Source organism: Perognathus longimembris, chromosome 10, assembly GCF_023159225.1.
Source record: "Perognathus longimembris pacificus isolate PPM17 chromosome 10, ASM2315922v1, whole genome shotgun sequence".
NCBI classification, from domain to species: domain Eukaryota; kingdom Metazoa; phylum Chordata; class Mammalia; order Rodentia; family Heteromyidae; genus Perognathus; species Perognathus longimembris.
The window spans coordinates 6,457,607-6,478,917 of record NC_063170.1 but is presented as its reverse complement, the minus strand read 5'-3'; the positions used below and the strand labels follow the sequence as shown (position 1 = coordinate 6,478,917).

The 21,311-nt window shown below is 51.2% G+C and overlaps 1 protein-coding gene across 1 annotated transcript; it reads left to right on the top strand.

The window, feature by feature from the left end:
- Window positions 1–13,659: 13,659 nt before the first annotated feature.
- Nudt7 (nudix hydrolase 7) lies at window positions 13,660–20,111 on the top strand. Its single transcript, XM_048355077.1, has 4 exons — window positions 13,660–13,777; window positions 17,371–17,524; window positions 18,758–18,916; window positions 19,492–20,111. Exons 1-4 carry the CDS (start codon window positions 13,743–13,745, stop codon window positions 19,852–19,854), a joined length of 711 nt encoding a protein of 236 aa, XP_048211034.1. The 5' UTR covers window positions 13,660–13,742; the 3' UTR covers window positions 19,855–20,111.
- Window positions 20,112–21,311: the final 1,200 nt, after the last annotated feature.

Below are 21,311 nucleotides of genomic sequence, written 5' to 3'. Positions count from 1 at the left end.
TGTCGGTCTCCTCCATAGCTAAGACGACAGGTATGAGCCACCAGTGCCCCGTCACTGTCGGCTCTTTTCAAAGCTCACTCTTGAGATGTTGCCTTTCACATGACCTCCTCCAAATGTCCCTTCCTGATCACGTGCACCTACGTGCACGCACGCACACACATACATGCACGGTACGCCTTCATTTCCACACTGACACGTTCTGGATTTTAAAATCATTCTCCTAAGTATCTTCGTGGGGCCTTTGGAAGGTATCTTGTTTGCATGGTTAAAACATAAGGATAATTTGGTCAAAAGGTTCTCCCCTTAGTCTCTGTGCTGTTTGCCCATCGCCTGGCTCTGTATCTGGACTGGAGTTTAAGGGTGTGCTATGTCCCCAGTGGATGGTGGACTGGGAGACAGAGACAGAGCAAGAGAAGATGAGGAAGTCATATCCCTGATTTCTAGGAATCCTGCTTCTTCCTCCCACCCACGTCCATTCATTTTCTTCCAGCAGCAGAAGTGGAGAATTAACAGCAAATGTGTTGAGATCATTTAGGGTAGAAGAGGAGGGGAGGGGAAGGAGACTGAGGGATTTTTGTTGTTCTTTTGCTAATTGTACCAAAGATGTTGGACAGTGTAAATGAGATAATTTTGCTGATAGACACAGCTATGTTTTTCCACCGATCGCTTCTACCCAGGTGACCAAGGTGCAACCCTCGCTTTGCACCCCCACAGGGAACGGGGGGGGGGGGTGGAGGAGAGGAGGAGAGGGCTAAACGGGTCCGCCCACACCACCGCTAGCTTCTCAGACTCATCCATCACCATTGCTTTATGTGTGTGTCGTTACTAACCACATAATCCTGGGTTTAAAAGACTATCAGTCTGGGACCCAGGGAAAATCCTTCACCAAAATGTGATAAACACAGTCTGAATGCCATTTATTACCACTATAAAACCATCGCTTCCAGGTAGACTCTAAACACTAATACATTTAACACAGGAATTGTAGAATATTTGGTGTGTGTGTGTGTGTGTGTGTGTGTGTGTGTGTGTTGTGTGTGTGTGGATGCATTGGGCTTCATCATCTCACTTGGCTTTCTCACTCAAGCCTAGCCCTCTACCACTGGAACCACAGCTCCACTTCTAGCTTTTTGCTGGTTATTTGGAAATGAGTGTTTCCTAGACTTTCTTGCCTGGGCTGGCTGAGAGCCAGGATTCCCCGGACCTCAGCCTCCTGCGTAGCTAGGGTTACAGGCATGTGCCACTAGTGCCCAAAAGAGTGCTTTGTCTTCATAAATATGAAGCTGGGCCAGGCACTGGTGGCTCCCGCCTGTACTTTGAGCCACTCAGGAGGCTGAGACCTGAGGATCCCAGTTCGAAGCTAGCCACGAGACGCTTAGCTCCATACCAGCAAAAAAAATCCAGAAGTGGAGATGTGGCTTGAAGGGTAGAGCCCTAACCTTGAGTAAAAAAGCCCAGGAGATATATATATATATAAACTGAGCTGGTTTCTCCCCGATCCTTATGCATAAGGGACTAGGAGAGAGCACCCCAGAGCTCAAACAGCCTTGACCACAGCAAGAAGCTCACTGAGTCCTCCCTCCATCTCGTGACCTTACCCTCATCACATCTTTCCTCCTCTGCTGCTTCTATTCCATCTGATTCTGTGTCTCCTCCCATTGCATTGAATCCTGAATGCCAGGTCGCATTTCCCAAAGCTTTTACCTACATCCCAACCTCCTCTCTGTTAAGGGTAATACTGGGACGTACAATGGCAACAAACACGTTCTGCCTGACTCTCTTCCACGCATTCTTCTCAGTCACCTTTTTTTTTTTTTATTAAAGATAAATTTGCGGGGCTGGGGATATAGCCTAGTGGCAAGAGTGCCTGCCTCGGATACACGAGGCCCTAGGTTCGATTCCCCAGCACCACATATACAGAAAACAGCCAGAAGCGGCGCTGTGGCTCAAGTGGCAGAGTGCTAGCCTTGAGCGGGAAGAAGCCAGGGACAGTGCTCAGGCCCTGAGTCCAAGGCCCAGGACTGGCCAAAAAAAAAAAAAAAAAAAAAAGATAAATTTGCCAAAGTGAATGGTGGCTTGCCTCGAGCTGCTGTGTCTCACCCACAGAGGGAGAAAGAGAAGTACGGAAGTCTAGCTCCATAGCTATCTCTCTGGGTCTCGTCGTTGGGTGGAGCCAGGAATAGAATCCAGGCAATCAAGAGCCACAACCTCAACTCAGAATCACCACCCAGTACCAGTGGCTCCCAACCCGGGGCAGCCACGCTAGTCCAGCATTCTGCTGATTAGTTGGAGATAGGAGTCTCTAACATTTTTTTTTTTTTTTTGCCTCTGATGGCTTCAAACAGTGATCCTCAGACCTTTCAGCCTCTTGTGTAGCTAGGATTACAGGCCTGAGCTACTGATGCCCAGCTACTTTTTTCTCAGCCTTAACACTAAACCTAACCCACAGGCACCACTTAATAAATTAACAATAAAATGATCTGGGATTTTTTTTTCCCAAGCATTCACTCAACACCAGGTCCTAGGCTGAATGTTGGAACTACAGCAGTAAAAGAATTGTACACTGCCATGATTTCAGCTAAGCCCTTGAGCCACACCTCTTCCACGACTATTCCAACAGAGAGATCCTCCCATTCCTTTACAGTGCTCCCCGTTACTCGTTTGAGTCCTCTGCCCTTCTACCACAACTCCTGCATGGAGTTCTCTTGCTCGTTCTGACATTAGAAAGCCATGGTCCTTACAATCTTCACTGAGCAAGAACGCAAAAAATCCATACGCCACGTTCTGAGTGTCCCCTGTGAGATTAATCCTCACCCCATTAATTCCCTGGACCACATTAAAACCCGAAGTCAAAAAGGAAAACAAAAATCAACAACAACAACTGGCAAATCTCCACCCATGGCCATGGGTTTGGAGCCAGTTGAGGAAATCTTTCATACATTTCTACAGCCCGTCAGAGCCTCCGGTTTCCGATGACTAAAATCCTCTAAGGACAAACGGGAGAAGAAGAGCTGGTTGACAGCTTGATGACTTAAGGACTTTGCAGACACAATGGGTTCTAAGAGAAATGTTCTGCAGAGCACAGCAGGCTGCAGCTGAGAATGGAGGGACACAGAACCGCAGACCCTTATAGTGTCTACTCTTGTTGCCAGAAAGTGTGATTGCTGAGCACTTTGTCACCCATGAGGTGTCTCCACACGTGGAACTTACACGTAAGGGTGGGGCTTGACTTCTGTGCAAAGTCACGAGCAAAGTCACGTGCAAAGTCATGAGAGAATGAGGGGCACACATGTGGAGGCACAGGTAGGGAGGAACTGAAATCAGGAAATCCCACGTCAAGCCCCTGACACTTGTAGCCATGGTCTAATGTACACACACACACACACACACACACACACACACACACACACTCACACACACAGCCCCGTGCCTCTGAGGTCCCTGACCTAGAAAACTGCAGAGCATGAGTAGATCAGAAGCCACAAATTTGAAGCTGGGCATCAGTGACTCACCCCTGTAATCCCAGCTGCTCAGCAGGCTGAGGTCTGAGGATCTCAGTTCAAAGCCAGCCCAGGAAGGAAACATCAGCGAGAAAAAATCCAGACACGGAGCTGTGGCTCAAGTGGTAGAATCCAACAACAACAACAAAAACGCCCAGGGACAGCGCCCAGGTCCTGAGTCCAGGTTTCTGCAGGACACACACACACACACACACACACAGAGTCATATTGGCCCCAACGTTGAGGCAGGAGTTTGACCCTTTTTGTTTCTTCCTACAGGACCTAAAATGATCCAGGCAGGGTGTCTCAAGCCTATAATCCCAGATACTCAGGAGGCAGAGATTGGGAGGCCTGTGGTTTATAACCAGTCTGGACAAACAGCAAGATCTCCTTCTCAACCGACAAGCCAAGTGTGGTGGTTCACACCCATGGTCCCACCTTACACAGAAGGCATAAATAGGAGGATCAGAAATACAAGTCGCCTGGACAAAACCCTATCTGAAAAGTAACTAACGTAAAAAGGGGGGGAAATGTAGCTTGAGCGACAGGGCAATTGCCTAGCTAGTGAGGCCCCGAGTTCAAACCCTGGTACCATTGGAAAGAAATCTAACACGGCCCCTCTCCGGTGCTTTACTAGAGCTTTCTGGAAGAGCAAAAGGAACGTTATTCTCAACACTCAAAAGCTCTCTTCTAACTGCATCGGGTCGCTGACGGTTGACACGAGATTGCTTGATCTCTCCAATGACGGGAGACGGCATCACTGGTCTTGTTGCACCCAAGCTCTTGTGACAAGATAACCTTAGGCCGATGGTCTAGAAACAACAGAAAATCTGTCATGCATGGTTCTGGAAACTGAGAAGTTGGAACCGGAGAGGCGGTAAGTGCCGTCGATGCCTTCCTGTGCACAGGATGACCACCGCGCCTCCCCTCCCCTAGGACACGCCGGTGAGGGACCCCTGCTCCTGCCAGGGTCGGGGGTGGGGGAGGGCAACATTTCTGGGACTACAAAGTGGAAACAGCCCCGGGTGGGTCGCCATGCAGACCTGAGCTCTGGCCTCCAGCAAACCCAGCGGTGCGATCGGCATAACAACATGCCTGCGGTGAAATGGCGAGGACAAGCGCAGGTTCTGACGGGCCTGGGGGGCCTCCGCTAGACTCACCGGGAGCAATCCGTACATGCTACCCTTGTGGACACGGACGCTGACTTCCATTCACAGGCAGGTGCACACGGCCGTTAGTTCTAGGTGAACCATCAACTGTCCTCCAGATGTTGCCTGGGGCTAATGAAGGAACTTCCAGGCCTCCTGCCCACCATACGCTCTCCCTCCACAGCATTGGCACTGGGAGACCCTGGCAAAGCCAGGAAGCTATGCAGCTGGCCCATGCCTGTACACAGGCATGGAAAACTACCTTGTGATTGACTCTGATAAACCCAAGACAGAAAGGGCCGCCCAGCGCTGACAGGAATCCCCTCCATTTTCCACAGGACTGTGTCAGTTGCCAATGTATGGGAAGCCGTTCTTGTGAAAAGGCGCAGTCTAATCACCTTAGGGGTTAGATGCTGACATTTCGACGCGTGGTAAGACTGAGGTCCAGGTTTGCTGAGGGCCACCCAGCTGTACCCCCATGGTGCAGGGGATCTGGAGGGAGAGAGCTGAGAGCAGTTACTCTTTCTTGGCACGATCCCGTCTTAGCTAAGTTGTTTCCTGCTCTGTTGTGTTGCACTGGTACTGGGGCTTGCACTCGGAGCCTAGGTTCTATCCCTTTATTCTTGGCCCACGTCTGACTTTTTGCTGGCAAACCGGTGATCAGCGTCCTAGAGACTTTCCAGCCCAGGCTGGCTTTACACTGCAGTCCCCAATCTTAGCCCACTTCATAGCTGGTATTACAGGTGTGAGCCACCAATGCCTGCTCTTCGTTTGTGATGGCTGCCCAGGTCCAGTTCACTGGATCTCAGAGAGAAGAGTGGGAGCCCCCAGGGAGAGGCCCCTGTTGCTTGGCAACGCCGTGCTTCAGCCTGGCGTGGGGAGAAAGGTTCCTTCAGTTCTTCAAGCATCATCACTAAAAATAGCCTGAGACATGACATCGAAAGGAAAGGCCTCATCTGAGAAGAAAAACCCATTTTGCACAACTGGCTCATCCTTGGGCAAACATAAAAGGACAGGAGTGTGGATGGTTCTGGGCTTTTCTCAGCAAACATGCTGCCTCTGCCTCATTCCACCCATTCGTAACAGTACTCAGGAAATACCTAGCTCCATAAACACACACACACACACACACACACACACACGCACGCACACACACACACACACACCCGACTCTTCTGCTGGAATTCAATCCAGGTTGGATCAAATGCTTTCTGCTTGATTACAAAACACAGCCCTTCAGCTTCCCTTATTAATCTCCCAGAAATTAATCACCTTGGCTGCAATCACCTGAGGCACAAATGTGCCTAATGCCTCCATTTGTCATTCCGGGAGAGACTGTGCCAATTACAGAAGCACCAGCTATAAATCTCCAGGCTTCGGAAGAATATCAGATATTTAATTAGATCTTGAAGCCTCCTCTTCAGCCAGTATCTTAAGGGTCTCCAGGTCCCCCCTGGAGGCTGATAATTAAGGAAAGAACTCATCCTGGAGTCCTCTTGTTCTCCCCTGGGAAGCTCAATGGACCCGTCAGAGTCATTGCTCAACCTGAACGTCGGTGAGAGTGCAGACGGCAGAGAAAGGCAGTGCGTGCAGCCATGAACCCACCGAGCTAGGGGCCAGACCTCCATCCACACAGCCCATCCATAATTGATGGTGGCAGAATAATGGTCTCCCCAAAACGTTCATCTCCTAATCCCAGGCATTTGTGAGCGTTCCACTACACACGGGGGAATAAAGACTTCAGAAATGAAGGTCACTAACTCCACTGTTTCTTTCTAGATTAAGGAGATTCGCCTGGATTCGCCTGGATGGGCCTAATGGCTTCCCAACTGCCCTTAAAGTCAGAAGAAGGCGACAGAAGAGGGAGCCAGAGGCTTATGTGGTTTCAAAAAGGAGGAGGAGGCAGAGGAGGAGGAGGAGGAGGAGGAGGAGGAGGAGGAGGAGGAGGAGGAGGAGGAGGAGGAGGAGGAGGAGGAGGGGGAGGGGGAGGAGGAGGGGGAGGAGGAGGAGGAGAGATGCAGACAGGCAAACCATGTCTGGTTTGGAAGGTGGCGGAATCGGAGCTGAGCCAAGGTGTGGGGACAGAGCCCCATGGGAGCTAGGACGAGGGTGGACAGGAGAGCAGGGCACACCTGAGGCCCGCCGGAAACTGCGGGTTCCTATGGCTGCCTTGTCCTGTGTTTGAGCACAGGCCCCGGATTCTGAGTGCTGGGCATCACATAGGGATCTTGGAGGTGCCAGGCTCGTGGCCCACACCTGTAATCCCAGCGACTCTGCGGGATGGAGGTTCCAAGCCAGCCGGGGCAGGAAGGTCCCTGCGACTCTCCATTTAACCCAACAAAGAAGCCAAAAGAGGAGCTAGCCGCGTGCAGGTCAAAGTGGTAGAGCCCTTAGCCTTGAGCAAAAAAAAAAGCTCAGGGACAGCACCTGAGCCATAAGTGCAAGCCTCAGAACAGACACGAAAGAGAGAAAGAAGGAAAGAGAGGAAGGGAAGAAAGAGAGGGAGGGAGGGAGGGGGAGGGAGGGAGGGAGGAAGGGGGGAGGGAAGGGGGGAGGGGGAGGGAGAGGGAGGGAGGGCAAAAGCACAGGGCAAGCGCCTGTGGGTATTTTCCCACTGCTTCCTGATGTCCTGTCCCCTGCCCCTTGGACTGTGCCCTTTGATCTCCATGCTCCCTCTGACCTACTAAAAGCAGAGACGGTGGGGATTGGGCAGTTCAATCGAATCTGTCCATTTGTCTTCCCAGTGTCTGCTGCATTGAACCAGCACGAAGACTCTGGCGTAGCCTCTACAGCTAGAATAAGGAGCCAGGTTCTCCTCCCGTGCTCCCAACACCTCGATTCTAATCCAGCAAAACCCAGGCCATGGCAATGGAGCCAGCCAGTCCCACCGAGATCTTGAGTGCAAATACACTCTCTTCTGCCTTTAAGTTGTCTTTAAGGGCCAGGCATTCTGCGACAGTCACGCAAAGCTGACGAAGGCAGGCAGGCAGGCAGGCCTCAGCTAACCTTTCCTCCTGGACACCCATGCTCCTTTAGGCACGGCTTTCCTTTAGGTTCAGGATATGAAGCCTTATGGGATTTTATTTCCACAAAAGAAGGGAAATTCCCAGAGCTTAGATGTGTGTTTGTTTTTCCCTCACCACCGGGCAAAGTGAACAGCTTTTCCAAGGTAAAAGATGACAGCCCACGTTTGTCAGGAGTCCCCACGCTGGGGTTCTCACGGTGACCCCAGACACAGAGGCTTGCTGTGGGCACTGCGGACACACAGCCCTGGCCTGGGTTCTGGAAAGATCTCTGAAAGAAGGAATGGGAATCCTTAGCTGTGTAGCGCGTGAGTCCGAGTTCCTCTTCAACCCTGGTTGGGGAAGGGCTGAACAGCACAGAGCGATGACTTTCCGTGACCTGTAGGACAGCACCAAGACTATAAACCTGGTGCCAGTCTGCATCCATGTTCCTGCTTTGCAGTCATGCAGTGGGAGGAGGCTTATTCAAAGCAGGTCTTCTAAGATGACTTTTTAATTGCAAAATGGTCCTATCCCGGCCTTTCTGGCTGGGGGTGGGGGGCGGGGAAGGGGGCGCAGAGAGGAGGAGTTATTGAGAAAGTGTTTGTGTGTCCCGAGAGAAAGGCGGGGAGGTAATTACAAATGATTACCGCTGGGGCGGGCTGTGCTGACAAGATTGGGTCTCAGCAGGCTGCCAATCAAAAGCCTGCTTTCTAATCCGGTAGTTACTCTCAGCTGGCAACCTTCTCCGCTTTTCTTCTCGGACAGAATGGAAATGAGTGCTACACACACGCCTTCTCCCTTTGCTTTCATGGCCCATTTATCCCAGGAAAGCCCATTTGTCTGTGTAGCAGCCTAACCAAATTAGGTAAACAGGGTTCTCACAGGGACCGGCAGCTGCGAGCAAGACCAGCCATCACGAAACACAGAGCTGCTAGGCAGCAGGACCAACACCGTCTGTACGCTCGCGGCAGCTCACAGGCAGTTCGAGAAGGATTTCTCCACCGCACCCCAAGATGCTCTCAATGCTTATAGCTCATCATGGTTAAAAAACAAACCTGCACACCCAGGCTCTGGGGTTCACAGCTGTCATCCTATTCAGGATTCAGCTATTCAGGAGGATCTGAGCATCATGGTTCAAAGCCAGCCGAGGCAGAAAAAAAAAATCCACGAAGGAGACTCTTTTATCTCCAACTGACTAGCAAAAAGGCAGAAGTGAGGCTGTAGTTCAAGAAGTAGAGCACCGGCCTTGATTGAAAAAGCTAAGCAAGAGCTTAAGGCTCTGAGTTCAAGCCCTAGTACTGGCACACACAAACCTGACTACAGAGTCCTCTGTTCTTATGATTTCCAACGAGCCTTGGGATTGACCCAGGTGGAGATGGTCCCATTTGATGGGGAAAAAGGCACCAGGTCCTGATAACATAGTTTGCCCACAATCGTACAGCTAATCAACAGCCAGCTGAGATGTAGATTCAGGTATGACTGGAAAACTGAGAGAATATGTCCCAGCCATCCCAGGGGACCATGTGGAGATAGTCACGGAGAAGAAGGTTCATAGGGAGGTTTATTAGTGGGGCCCTATCTCCCACGGGAGAGGGAGCAACATGGCGTCTGCACCTTATCCAGGTGGCAGCTTCTCTGGGGCTAAAGGGGAAGTAGGTAGGTCTTAATGGTGAGTACGAGCAGCCTATTATAGTTCTAGGGCAGGGAGTTTAGGTATGGGTGGATCTGGGGGCTAAAGGGAGAAGCTGAGGACCTAAGGCTGGGGAAATGCTAACAAAAACCATGATTCCTTCCTTCCTTCCTTCCTTCCTTCCTTCCTTCCATCCATCCTTCTTTACTTCCTTCTTTCCTTCCTTTCCCTCTTTTTCCTGTTTGAAATATTTGCTTGGTACCAGACCCGGGCTAAAAACATTCCATTCACCAGTTCACTTAATCCTCCAAACAGCTCCCCTCGGCAAGTTTGTCTCCATTTTCCAGAGAGGCCAAAGGCAGCTCAGAGAATTTAACTGATCTGCCCAGGGTTACACAGCTAGAACGGGGCAGAGCTCAGTGCCGGCAAACACCGGCCAATCGACCACGTCGCTCACCTTCCTCTAAGTTCCCCCGTTTCTCTCATTTGGTTCTGATGTTTTTCTCTGCAGGGTGGCCGTAAGCCAGGATACTGTTTTCTAGAACAGTCCTGACCAAGAGAAGGGTTACGCTCTGGTGTGCTCCACAAGTGAGACGTGACTAGGAATAAGCAATGGGTACCTACAGATCCCGGAGCGGGGGGGGGGGGGCACTCAGTGTCATCCGTAGGAGGCAGAGGTGCGAGGTCGGAGGTCACGGAGAGCTCACCACACCTGTAGGCCCCACCTGGGCCAGCACAAGTCCAGGCAGTGCTTCCCTGGTTATGTGGTTCGTGGAGTTGTAACCCCAACTTCTCCCAGGAACTTTTCCGAAATGCAAACTGTGGAGCCTGGCACCGGGGGATCAAAATCAGAAAAGCTAGGCCCCGCCATTGAGTGAGGGCAGGAGGCAGGATGGAAGGCAGGGTCCGTGCCTGTCCTGCTGCTGCAACCTAACTCACGGGGAGGAAGTGTTCCTTACCAACACCGCCACCTCCTCTCGTCTCTCTGGAGCCCTCTGTGGTCACTTCTGGGGGCTCTCAGAGGAATGCGGAGTCCTGTTCTACCCGGGGGGGGGGGGGGGACCGATATCTCTGCACAGCCTTCTCCAGCGAGGGGACCCAGGTCCTCCCTGGAGCTTGCAGACCCTGCACCCTCTGTGGGGATGCTCAGGGGACAGGGGACATAGCGTGAGAAGGGTTTTTGCAGGAAGGACGCATGGAATAGGAAAGAGATTCCTTCCTTCCCTTGGCTTCCTGGAAGGCCAACGACAAACAGAAGCTCAGCAAACTTTTGTCACCTCCGCGTCAGTCTTTGGGACACAGGAACAGATCTTTCCTATTGGTACTGAGATGGAGGGGGTCGGTGGAGAGGTCTTCTCTCACCAGGCATCTTTAGCTCAAGTACCAAGAAAACTATGTTTTAAAGCAGGCAATGCACACATTACAAATAAGTTTTTTTTTCTGTCGGTCCTGGGGCTTGAACCCAGAGCCTACGCCTGTCCCTGAGCTTTCCACTCAAGCCTAGAGCTTTACTACTTTGGTCCACAGCTTCACTTCTGGCTTTCTGGTGGTTCATTGGAGATAAGAGTCTCATGGACTTTCCTGCCTGGGCTGGCTTTGAACCTTGATCCTCAGAACTCAGCCTCCTGAGTAGCCAGGATGACAGGCATGAGCCACCAGCACCTGGCTACAAATAAGAATCTTCGAAGTCAGCCATCCACATATTCATGTATGTGTCCTATATACCACTGCAGTCAAATGAGCACTTATGCAAACAGGCTTACAAGTGTCTGCCCGCATGGATTCCAGCGAACACCAAGTTGAGGAAGTGTTGGGAGTATGGATCTAGGGAGAAATGTGGTGTATTCCTGCTCTCCCCCACCAGGAAGGTCAAAGAAGTCAAGAATCTGACCTAGATGGAGGTGGAAGCTCCCATTAGGTCCATGAAAGGCTGAGAGAGCTGAGACTCCAAAGGACCCAGTTCCGCTGAGAGCCAGTCTGTGTCTACCTCTGGAGCTGAGCTATACATAAGTAAAGGAAAACTCTCCAGCCAATTTCACAACTAATTTTCATGCTAATTGAGAGCAGACTGCTACTCTTTGTGAGACTTTGTCATGCCCACGTGCCTTGTAAACCAATCTTCGTTTGATACCAAATGTGCCATCATCCTTGCCACTGGTAATTAAACCTCCTTGATTGTTCTATTACACAAAGATTACAGGACTGTAAAGGAATCAGACATAAGTAATCTTTATCTCAATTTCTAAAGGCACACAGAGAGGGGAACCGATGTGGGCACTCACCCACAAGTGTGGGTGGCGGCTTTTGACGGTCCTGCTTCACAGAAACTCCCAGGCATCTTAATATGCCAGCAGATGCCTGTTTTATTATTATACCATGAAAATTAAACACGGATTTAAAACACCACCCATGAAATCTCATTTCAGGCACCCAGAAATACATTTCCAGCGTTTACATTTTGTAACCTGTGGCAGTTCCCTATGCATTTCGCCTCTACCAAACCTTTGGTTATCAGTCCACACCAGGTCGCTGGAAAACAAGGATGGAATCCCAACTCACCAGATCCTTGGCTTCTTATTTCTGCTCTTGTAATTCGTTTTTTTCTTTTCAGGCTACAGTTCTAATTCCCACTCAACAAAGTGTGGGCTTGCATCAGAATCTTTCTAGTGAGTTGTGGCTCACAATCGTCATCCTTGCTACTCAGGAAGCTAAGATCTGAGGATCCCAGTTCAAAGCCAGCCTGGGTAGATAACTCTGGAAGACTCTTCAATTAACCAGCAAGGAGATGGAAGTGGAGGTGTGGCTCAAATGGTAGAGTACCATCCTTGAGTGTGGGTGGGGGGAACCAGAAGCAAGAGCCCAAGGCCCCAAGTTCAAGCCCCAGTACTGGCCAAAATAAAACAAAAACACCGGGCAGGGTGGAATTTGTGGCACTGAATGACCATCAGATGACCATGTGACCTTCACATGGAGGACTCCTGACCCATTTCCACCCAATCACTGAGAAATTCCTACTCAATCCAGTCCTTAAAGAACTCTCCAGACTTCTAGTCTTTTCTGTCCTATCAGAGGCTGGGCCTTTGGAGTCATGGAGCCATAGGAGAAAAGCGGAGTGTGGGTGGCAGAGGAGGAAAGAATCTGCTGTGCTTTGCGTTCAAGCCTGCAGCTATTCATCTGTACTCTGGACGTGGGAGATTTCATGTGAAAGCCTTCCCCTGAGATTTCACTCCAAGAGCTCAGCAAATCTCCGGAAAAACGAGGAAGGAATGGAAGAAACTTATATTTGGGAAGCATGTCCTCCCCCCCCCCCCCAGGAACTGTTCTTTTGCACAATTCACACAGTCCCACTGCCAACCCCCAGGCAAACACGACGGCTGTCCAGCTGTGTCTGCCTCCCCAGAGCTCCGGAGCTCTTAACCCCTCACTTGCATGCAGCCCAGACCTGCCTGGTACCACAGCTAACCTCCTGTGAATCTCCCCATCCTGGGGCTCCCCCCAGGGAGTGGGCGCTGGCTTTGTCTCAGCACCCATCACTCAGGCCTGGTCCGCAGGTGCTGCTCTTATGAAGGTAGGCGGTGGGAAGACAAGGCTGGGCCCTCTGCCCTCGCCCCTGGCAGGTGCTTTCCTAGAGAGACTGGCATGGTGGGTGTTGGCTTGCCAGGTCTGCCTGGCCCTTGTGGAGCACTGTTGTTTCCGTGCATTTGCCGGAATTATGTCATCACGCTACTGACTTAGGAGCCACCACCCCGTGCAGAGCTAAGTGGACAAGTCATTTCTTCTAGAGGATTCTGACGGTTAACCTTGAGGCTCTGTGTTGGGCTCCCCGCTGCCCCCCCATACCTATCATGATTCATTGCATAGTGTGATTGCTTTGCCTACAACGGTTTCTAAGTTTCCCATTTCCCACGCTTGGGGTGTGTGTGTGTGCGTGTGCGTATGCGTGTGTATGTGTGTGTGTGTGGTACTGGGCTTGAACCCACGGCCCCAGCTGTCTGAAAAGCTCAAGGCTGACGCTCCACCCCTGGGGCCACAGCTCCACTTGGGTCTTTGTAGTGGTGAACTCAAGATCAGGTTCTCTTGGACATCGTCTACCCAAGCTGGCATGGAACCGAGTCCTCAGAGCTCATCTTCCGGAGCAGTTAGGGCTACAGGGTGGCCCACCAGGCCTGGCGTGGAAAGATCTTGCTGTGCCCGGTCTTTCTCATAGGCCTCCTTAATGGTGCTTTCCCAGAGCGAAGGCCAGCCTGCATTTCAGGCCCCGCCCACGCAAGCCACGCCCCCTCCGGCCCCCGCCTCCAACCCGGCCCCGGCCCCAAGCCTAGCCCCGCCCGCCTCCCTCCGCAGGCCCCGCCCCCGTCCCGCCCCCGGACCGGCGCTGCTCTGCGCATGCCCACGCAGGCTTCCCCCACCCCCCCACCCCCTGCACTTCCCCCGCTGGAAGCAAACGCCCCTCCGGGCCATGGCGCGACCCTGTCCACTTCGGGAGCCGGTCAGGTAAAGCCTCCCGGCCTGGTCGCCAGCCACCTCGGCCGCCATCGCAGCGGGGCCGCCCTGGCGTGGTGGCTGGGGCCGAGCTTGCGGCCCCGGCTCGGGCGCTTGCGTCCCGGGCCGCTGGCGGAGGCCCCAGGACTTTGCACCTTGTGAGGCCTGGAAGGCCCGGGCTTCAGCCAGCGCGGTCCCTGGCTCCCGGCGACGGGGCAGTGGACCTCTGGGTCCTCAGAGGACAGGACAGTGGGCCTCAGGAGCCCTTCAGGACGGGGCAGTGGGCCCCAGAAACCCTTCAGGATCCCTTCAGGACGGGGCAGTGGACCTCTGGGTCCTCTGAGGACAGGACAGTGGGCCTCAGGAGCCCTTCAGGACAGGACAGTGGGCACCAGGAACCCTTCAGGATCCCTTCAGGACAGGACAGTGGGCCTCAGGATCCCTTCAGGACAGGACAGTGGGCCTCCGGGTCCTCTGAGGACAGGACAGTGGGCCTCAGGATCCCTTCAGGACGGGGCAGTGGACCTCTGGGTCCTCTGAGGACAGGACAGTGGGCCTCAGGAGCCCTTCAGGACAGGACAGTGGGCACCAGGAACCCTTCAGGATCCCTTCAGGACAGGACAGTGGGCCTCAGGATCCCTTCAGGACAGGACAGTGGGCCTCCGGGTCCTCTGAGGACAGGACAGTGGGCCTCAGGATCCCTTCAGGACGGGGCAGTGGACCTCTGGGTCCTCTGAGGACAGGACAGTGGGCCTCAGGAGCCCTTCAGGACAGGACAGTGGGCACCAGGAACCCTTCAGGATCCCTTCAGGACAGGACAGTGGGCCTCAGGATCCCTTCAGGACAGGACAGTGGGCCCCAGAAACCCTTCAGGATCCCTTCAGGACAGGACAGTGGGCCTCTGGGTCCTCTGAGGACAGGACAGAGTCCCCAGTCACGTGTCTTGCACCCAGTCACCTCTGAACCTGGACTAGGTGGGTCCTGTCCCCACCTACCTGGCTGATGTAAGAACTGAAAGAGGAAGATTTGGGGAGAATGTGGGGCCAGCCCTGCTCAGAACTTGCGTGTTGATTGCCCCAAGGGCCAGCCTCAACAGTGGACGTGCTGGTTTCTCTGAACGGTGCTTGCCCCCCCCCCCCCCGAAAGTCCTTAGGAGCTGGACACTGGTGGCTTCCGCCTGTCATCCTAGCTACTCAGGAGTCTGAGATCTGAGGACTGAGGTTCAAAGTCAGCCCAGGCAGGAAAGCCCACGAGATTGTCCCCAGGTAATCAGAAAATGGTAAGAGAAGAGGACGATGAGGCCCCGATTTTGAAATCCACTCTTATGACTCAATCACATTTAGGGAATGCCATGCCACAGAAAGAAATAACAGCAAGCATGCAGAAACAACCGCTGCTCTAACCAGGGGGCCACCTGGTGGCAGTGGTGACCACCTTCTCCTGGGCAACCTGTGGGCGCACATCCCTGCGTGAACCTTCAAACATGAGCCTCAAGTAGGCCATTCCCACACTGTGTGTGTGTGTGTGTGTGTGTGTGTGTGCGCGCGCGCACTGGGGCTTGAGCCCTGCTCTCTTAAGTGTCCGGGGGCATGTCCTTGCCCCTTCCAGCTCACTGTGGCTTCTAGCAGTCCTTGGCTCGAGGCAGCATCCTTAAAATCGCTGCCTCTGTGCTCACGGGCCTTCTTCCCTGTGTGCATCTCTCAGTAGCCGCTCCTCTTCCTTAGAGGATGGCTGTCACTAGATTGGGGGCTCACCCTAAATCTAACAGATCTCAGGCCCTTCGTGTATCTACGAAGAGTTTTATTTCTGAGGTTCTAGGTGAATGTGAATGTGAGAACGCTATCCAGCCTACGGCACAAGCAAGCAACCAAACATACCCATCAAAGGGATCAGAGAGAGGGGTACCATTGGTGGTTATAAATCCAGATAGTGGATGTATTCAGAAATGGTTATTGCGATAGATAGATAGATAGATAGATAGATAGATAGATAGATAGATAGATAGGATAGACGAGAGGCAAATAGATACCATAGATGATAGATAAGATAGACAGATAAATACATTGGGAGGTGGATCACATGATCCTTCTTGCCTCAGAGGCACTGGGGTACAGTCTGGGTGAGCCCATCCACCTGCCATTGGGTGCCTGGGTTGTGCCTGCACTCTAGAAATCATGGTAAGAACACATAGAGATTGAGGGGCTAGGAATGTGGCCTAGTGGTAGAGCGCTTGCCTAGCATGCATGAAGCGCTGGGTTCAATTCCTCAGCACCACATAAACAGAAAAAGCCAGAGGTGGCGCTGTGGCTCAAGTGGTAGAGTGCTAGCCTTGAGCAAAAAGAAGCCAGGACCGTGTTCAGGCCCTGAGTCCAAGCCCCATGACTTGACCAAAAAAGAAAAAAAGGAGAACACATGGAGGTTGAGACCTTTATGATAGAGCCAGGTAGAGAACAAGGGCTCAGATAAAGAGGTCACCAGACCTGTCTTGCATGCACTGAACTATGGATTTCAACATCCGTATCTGGCAAGTTGAAATACATATTGTAGCATACCTTTTACCTTGTCTTGTTTTGTACATGGGGTTGAACTGGCTAGGCCAATGCTCTACCATGGAAGCCGGTGCACCCTCTGGTCCTTTGGCTTTTAGTTTATTTTTCAGATAGGATATCCCAGATTTTGCCAAGGCCAGCTTAGGACTATGATCTTCCTACCTCTGCCGCCTGAGTAGTTGAGGTCATAGGGATGGTTTACCATGCTGGACCTAGTTTTAAATTTATGTGGGTTTCAGAGTGAACTCTGTACTCAACTGTGTGCTTGGTAGTTCTTTCATTGTTGTTGATGTCATTCCTCATCCAGTCTTGCCAACAATCCCCCATAATTTAAGTGTTGCCGCTCCTATCACCTTATGAGACAATGCACCATCACTCAGGAAAGCTCAAACACAGGCAGGACCAGAGCCCTGGGTATGAGCATGTCTGCTGGGTTTCCATTTCATTTCAGTTTTGTATTTTTCTTTTACTACTTTTTATGAGTCCATTACTACAAGATGGAGGTTCATTGTGGCACTTTCATCCATGCATATACAATGCACCTGCTTGAACTCACCCGCTCTGCCCTCTCTTTTCTGAAATACTTTCAACAGCTCTCCTTGTTCTATTTTTGTTTTTGCAAATCAGCTTCTTAGGTCATATTCAACCTCATTCACCTTCCCGGTGCCCTCATCTCCTTGTCATTCAATGACTTTTTTTTTTTTTTTTTTGTCCTGGGCCTGGAACTCAGGGCTTGGGCACTGTCCCTGAGCTCTTTTGCTCAAGGCTAGTGCTCTACTAATTAAGCCACAGCTCCACTTCTGGCTTTCTGGTGGTTCATTGGAGATAAGAGTCTCACGGACTTTCCTGCCTGGGCTGGCTTTGAACCATGATCCTCAGATCTTAGCCTCCTGAGTAGCTAGGATGACAGGCGTGAACCACCAGTGCCCAACTCAATGCTTTTCTTTTTTTGGTGCGCATTAATTTTATAAGTGGGGGGAGGCACCCTGGAATTTGAAACCAGCATATAGGGAGTTTTACTGAGGGTAACCCTTCCTATTTCTGTTTTCACTTCAGAAAAAACGTGGTCGACGAAGCCAGGGCCCATTTGAGGAAATTTGATGTGGGGACCAAATATTTTCACTTAACAGCTAACAAATACTCAGTCCTTTTACCACTGTCAGTTAAAGATGGGAAACTCTATTTACTCTTCACGCTCCGCTCAGACAAGGTAGGTGGGGGAAGAGGCACTGGCTGCGGCTTCCCAGACATTAAAAATTAAATGAATCAAAAACCCACTAAGCGCTGTCACTTTGCTTATATGTTAAAGCCACAATTACCAAATGGACTTTCAGACGCATGACATTGGAAGGTACAGGAAGCCTTGATAGATGGCTCTTCCCCACCGCCCCCCCACCCCCATCCAAGGGGCTTTCAAAAAGAAAAATAAGGGCTGGGGATATGGCCTAGTGGCAAGAGAGCTTGCCTCCCATACATGAAGCCCTAGGTTCGATTCCCCAGCACCATGTATACAGAAAACGGCCAGAAGGGGCGCTGTGGCTCAAGTGGCAGAGTGCTAGCCTTGAGCAAAAAGAAGCCAGGGACAGTGCTCAGGCCCCGCATCCAAGCCCAGGCCTGGCCAAAAAAGAAAAAAAAAGAAAAAAAAAAAGAAAAAGAAAAAAGAAAAATAAGAAATCTAACTTACAAGTAATTTAAAATACATTGAGAGCAGAATTTCCTCATCTTAGTGCTTAACCAAATGATATTGGCATCTGGGGCCAGACAACTCTTGTTTGTTGGTTTTTTTGGGGGGGAGGGGCAGGGAGGGAATAGTCCTGGGGCTCGAACTCAGGGCCTGGATGCTGTCCCTGAGCTTTTGTGCTCAAGACTCGCTGTCTACCACCTCAGCCACAGCTCTGCCTCCAGTTTTCTTGGTGCTTAGATGGAGATCAGAGTCTCATGGACTCCCTTGCCTGGGCTCAACTGTGGTCCTCAGATCTCAGCCTCCTGAGTAGCTGGGATTATCGGTGTAAACCACTGGCACCTGGCACAACTTTGTTTGTTTGTTTGTTTCCAGATACTGGGGTTTGAACTCGGGGCCTGTGTTTGCCCAGTTTGCTCGCCTACCTGTTGCTCCTGTCATTTACGCCATACCACCGCCGGCACTTCTTTTTTTGCTGGTTATTTTGAAAGTATAACTTTCTGCCCGGGCTGGCTTCTGAGCCTCTAGGTGTCAGCCTCCCGAGTAGCTAGGATTGTAGGGGTGCCTGAGCCCCGGGGCCTCGCCCAAGTGTATCTTTTCAGAAGGATTCGGGGAGACCTTTTTTTTTTTTTGTCTTAGTCCCTGGGGTTGGATTCGAGGCTCTGGCCCATAAGAGAAATCGAGCCCGGTACTTGTTGAGCCACCACACGGTTTCCAGAACTCGAACCCACTTGGCTGCTCCGTCCTTTCCCCTGTACTCAGCTGAGCAGATCGCCCGGAGAAGCCTGCTTTCCTGGAGGAAAGAGGGAGCCCACGGACGCGGATGACACGGCCACCGCCCTCCGCGAGGCCCAGGAGGAGGTGGGACTGCCGCCCCAGCAGGTGGAGGTGGCCTGCCGCCTGGCGCCCTACCTGCTTGACGTAAGGCTCCTCCTCCCGCTGAACGGCATCAGTGGTTTGCAAACCGGGTGCCGTGGAACCCCATGCAGGCTGTTGGGATGCTTTTGCTCACATTCTGTTCATCTTTCCTTATTCCTCAGTCTACATTTATTTTGAGACTCTACTCAGTAATGAGTATCCTTTTAAGAGGGAGTGGTGTATGACCTTTGTTGGAATGAAGGTCATTTGCCCCGCTTTGAGCCGTGCCTTGGACTTCTAGGAAAGCTATGTGGAAGTGGTCACTATTTGCTCTTTTCTTTTTGGCGCTGTTCCTGGGGGCTTACAGGGTCTGAGCACTGTCCCTGAGCGATTTCTCCTCCCGGTTGGTGTTCTGCCGGTTGGCCCCTAGTCCACTTCTGATTATTTTGGTGGTTAATTGGAGATAAGAGTCTCTTAACTTTCCTATTCAAGCTGGCTTTGAACCTTGATCCTCAGATCTCAGGCTGCTGAGTAGCTAGGATTACAGACGTGATTACAGACATAGCAAGCTTTTAACGTTTGAAATGAAACTGCTGTACTTCTTAATTTGTGGCTTTATTTTTATTTTTTGTCTTTAGGAAGATACAGCAATAACCCCAGTGGTGGGTTTTATAGACCACAGTTTCCAGGCCCAGCCCAACCCTGATGAGGTCAAGGATGTGTTCTTCGTGCCTCTGGATTACTTCCTCCATCCGCACGTTCACTACCACCATCAAGTCACGCAACCCAATGACCAGTTTATTGCTCATTGCTTTGAATATACAAACCCCGAGAATGGTCGCCATTATACAATCCGAGGGGTAACTGCAAAACTGGCTGTGCTGGCGGCTTTAATAATTTTAGAAGAGAGCCCCTCCTTTGAGACTGAATTTAATCTCAGTGATCTCATTTCATCTTATCAAAAATTCTTTCTTCGGAAACATGCCACAAACAAGTTGTGATTTGTGAGACCACAACCCACCAACCACTCAAAAGAGTTTCCTGTGTGACTCTCTGCACAGAATGGCAGCAAAGCTGGCATTCCTGGAATCCGAGGGCCTGCTTGCCCTTCCGGCACTGCGGAGCTCAAACCAGCCTGCTTTCCAGTGAGGCCATTTGAGTAGTGTGTAATTCCATCCACAACCTGTGGTACTTTCCCTATACATTTAAGGGAGAGTATCTGGCACATTATAGGCACTTAATAAATAGTTGTTGAGTTCATGACCATGTGGCATTTATTCAATGAGTAAAAAGCAGTATATTTATGTATTTATTTGTATTTGGTGGTAGTACTGGGGTTTGAACTAAAAGTAGGGAGGTCCTAAAGAATACATAGTTAAGGAAGGGAAGGGAAGGGAAGGAGGGAAGGAAGGAAGGAAGGAAGGAAGGAAGGAAGGAAGGAAGGAAGGAAGGAAGGAAGGAAGGAGGAAGGAAGAAGGAAGGAAGGAAGGAAGGAAGGAAGAAGGAAGGAAGAAGGAAGGAAGGGAGGGAGGAAAGAAGGAAGGGAGGGAGGGCAGTCAGGCAAGCAAGCAGGCTAGCCTGCCTGCTTCCATGACAGTTTAAGCTGGATCTATGGCCAGAGCTTGGATCTCTGAATGTTTCTGTGAAGCAGAGACTGGGCTGTCCATCGGGGTGTGTTCCAGGAGGGGACAAAATTCTGCCATCTGTTTACCCACTATAATTACAGCCTCTTTGTCACAGTATTGTTCTGGCCTTAAATAACAGACCAGATAGATATCCTGAGTTACACTGAAGGCTGGGATCAAAGTTCATGGCCAGGCCAGGCTAAACCTTTGCAAGACACAATCTCCACCGATTAAAAAGTTGGAGGTCTGGCAAACAGTTCGAAATTGGCATCTGATCTCTTCACAATCGGATTCTGTTCCACAGCTTGTCCGAGGGGACCGGGCTTGGCCAGCACCACCCAGAATGGCGGATGGAAGTTAAGGAACAAGAGGGGCCTACAGGTGGGAGGCGGAGCCGTATAGATCTCAAGATGCTCGGGAGAGCAAAACGCTGATCTCAAACACAAGCTCCAAGGTGAAATTTTTTTTTTAAAGCGTCCTGAATTTCATGCCCTGAGATCAGATAGGGACTGGCTTGTGTCACAGTTGGCTGAGATTTCCTTGTTTAACTGATAGAAACCACGGTGCACCAGGCAGTGAACCACTCTAACCACAGCTCTCCCGAGGCTGTGGCCCGTCTTACTGAGTGTAGTTATTAGACTTCCTTTTGTAAGCCAAACTATTTATGAATGAGACTTTGCTACAACTGCAGATCTAATGTCATCAGTAAACCCATCGATCCACCTGCCATACAGCTGTCTGTTGGTCCTGGGGTTTTATTTTTCTGAAACTTGGCAGAGAGGAATACCCAACCCACTGCATTATGCCCATCAATGTTTAAATAGCACCCATCT

What these genes read in the sequence shown, in the direction of transcription:
- Nudt7 (XM_048355077.1), top strand. Translation starts at nt 13,743, where the DNA reads ATGGCGCGACCCTGTCCACTTCGGGAGCCGGTCAG. An exon ending in CCACTTCGGGAGCCGGTCAG is followed by an intron (nt 13,778 to 17,370) that starts GTAAAGCCTCCC and finishes TTTTCACTTCAG; the next exon opens with AAAAAACGTGGTCGACGAAG. An exon ending in TCACGCTCCGCTCAGACAAG is followed by an intron (nt 17,525 to 18,757) that starts GTAGGTGGGGGA and finishes CCCTGTACTCAG; the next exon opens with CTGAGCAGATCGCCCGGAGA.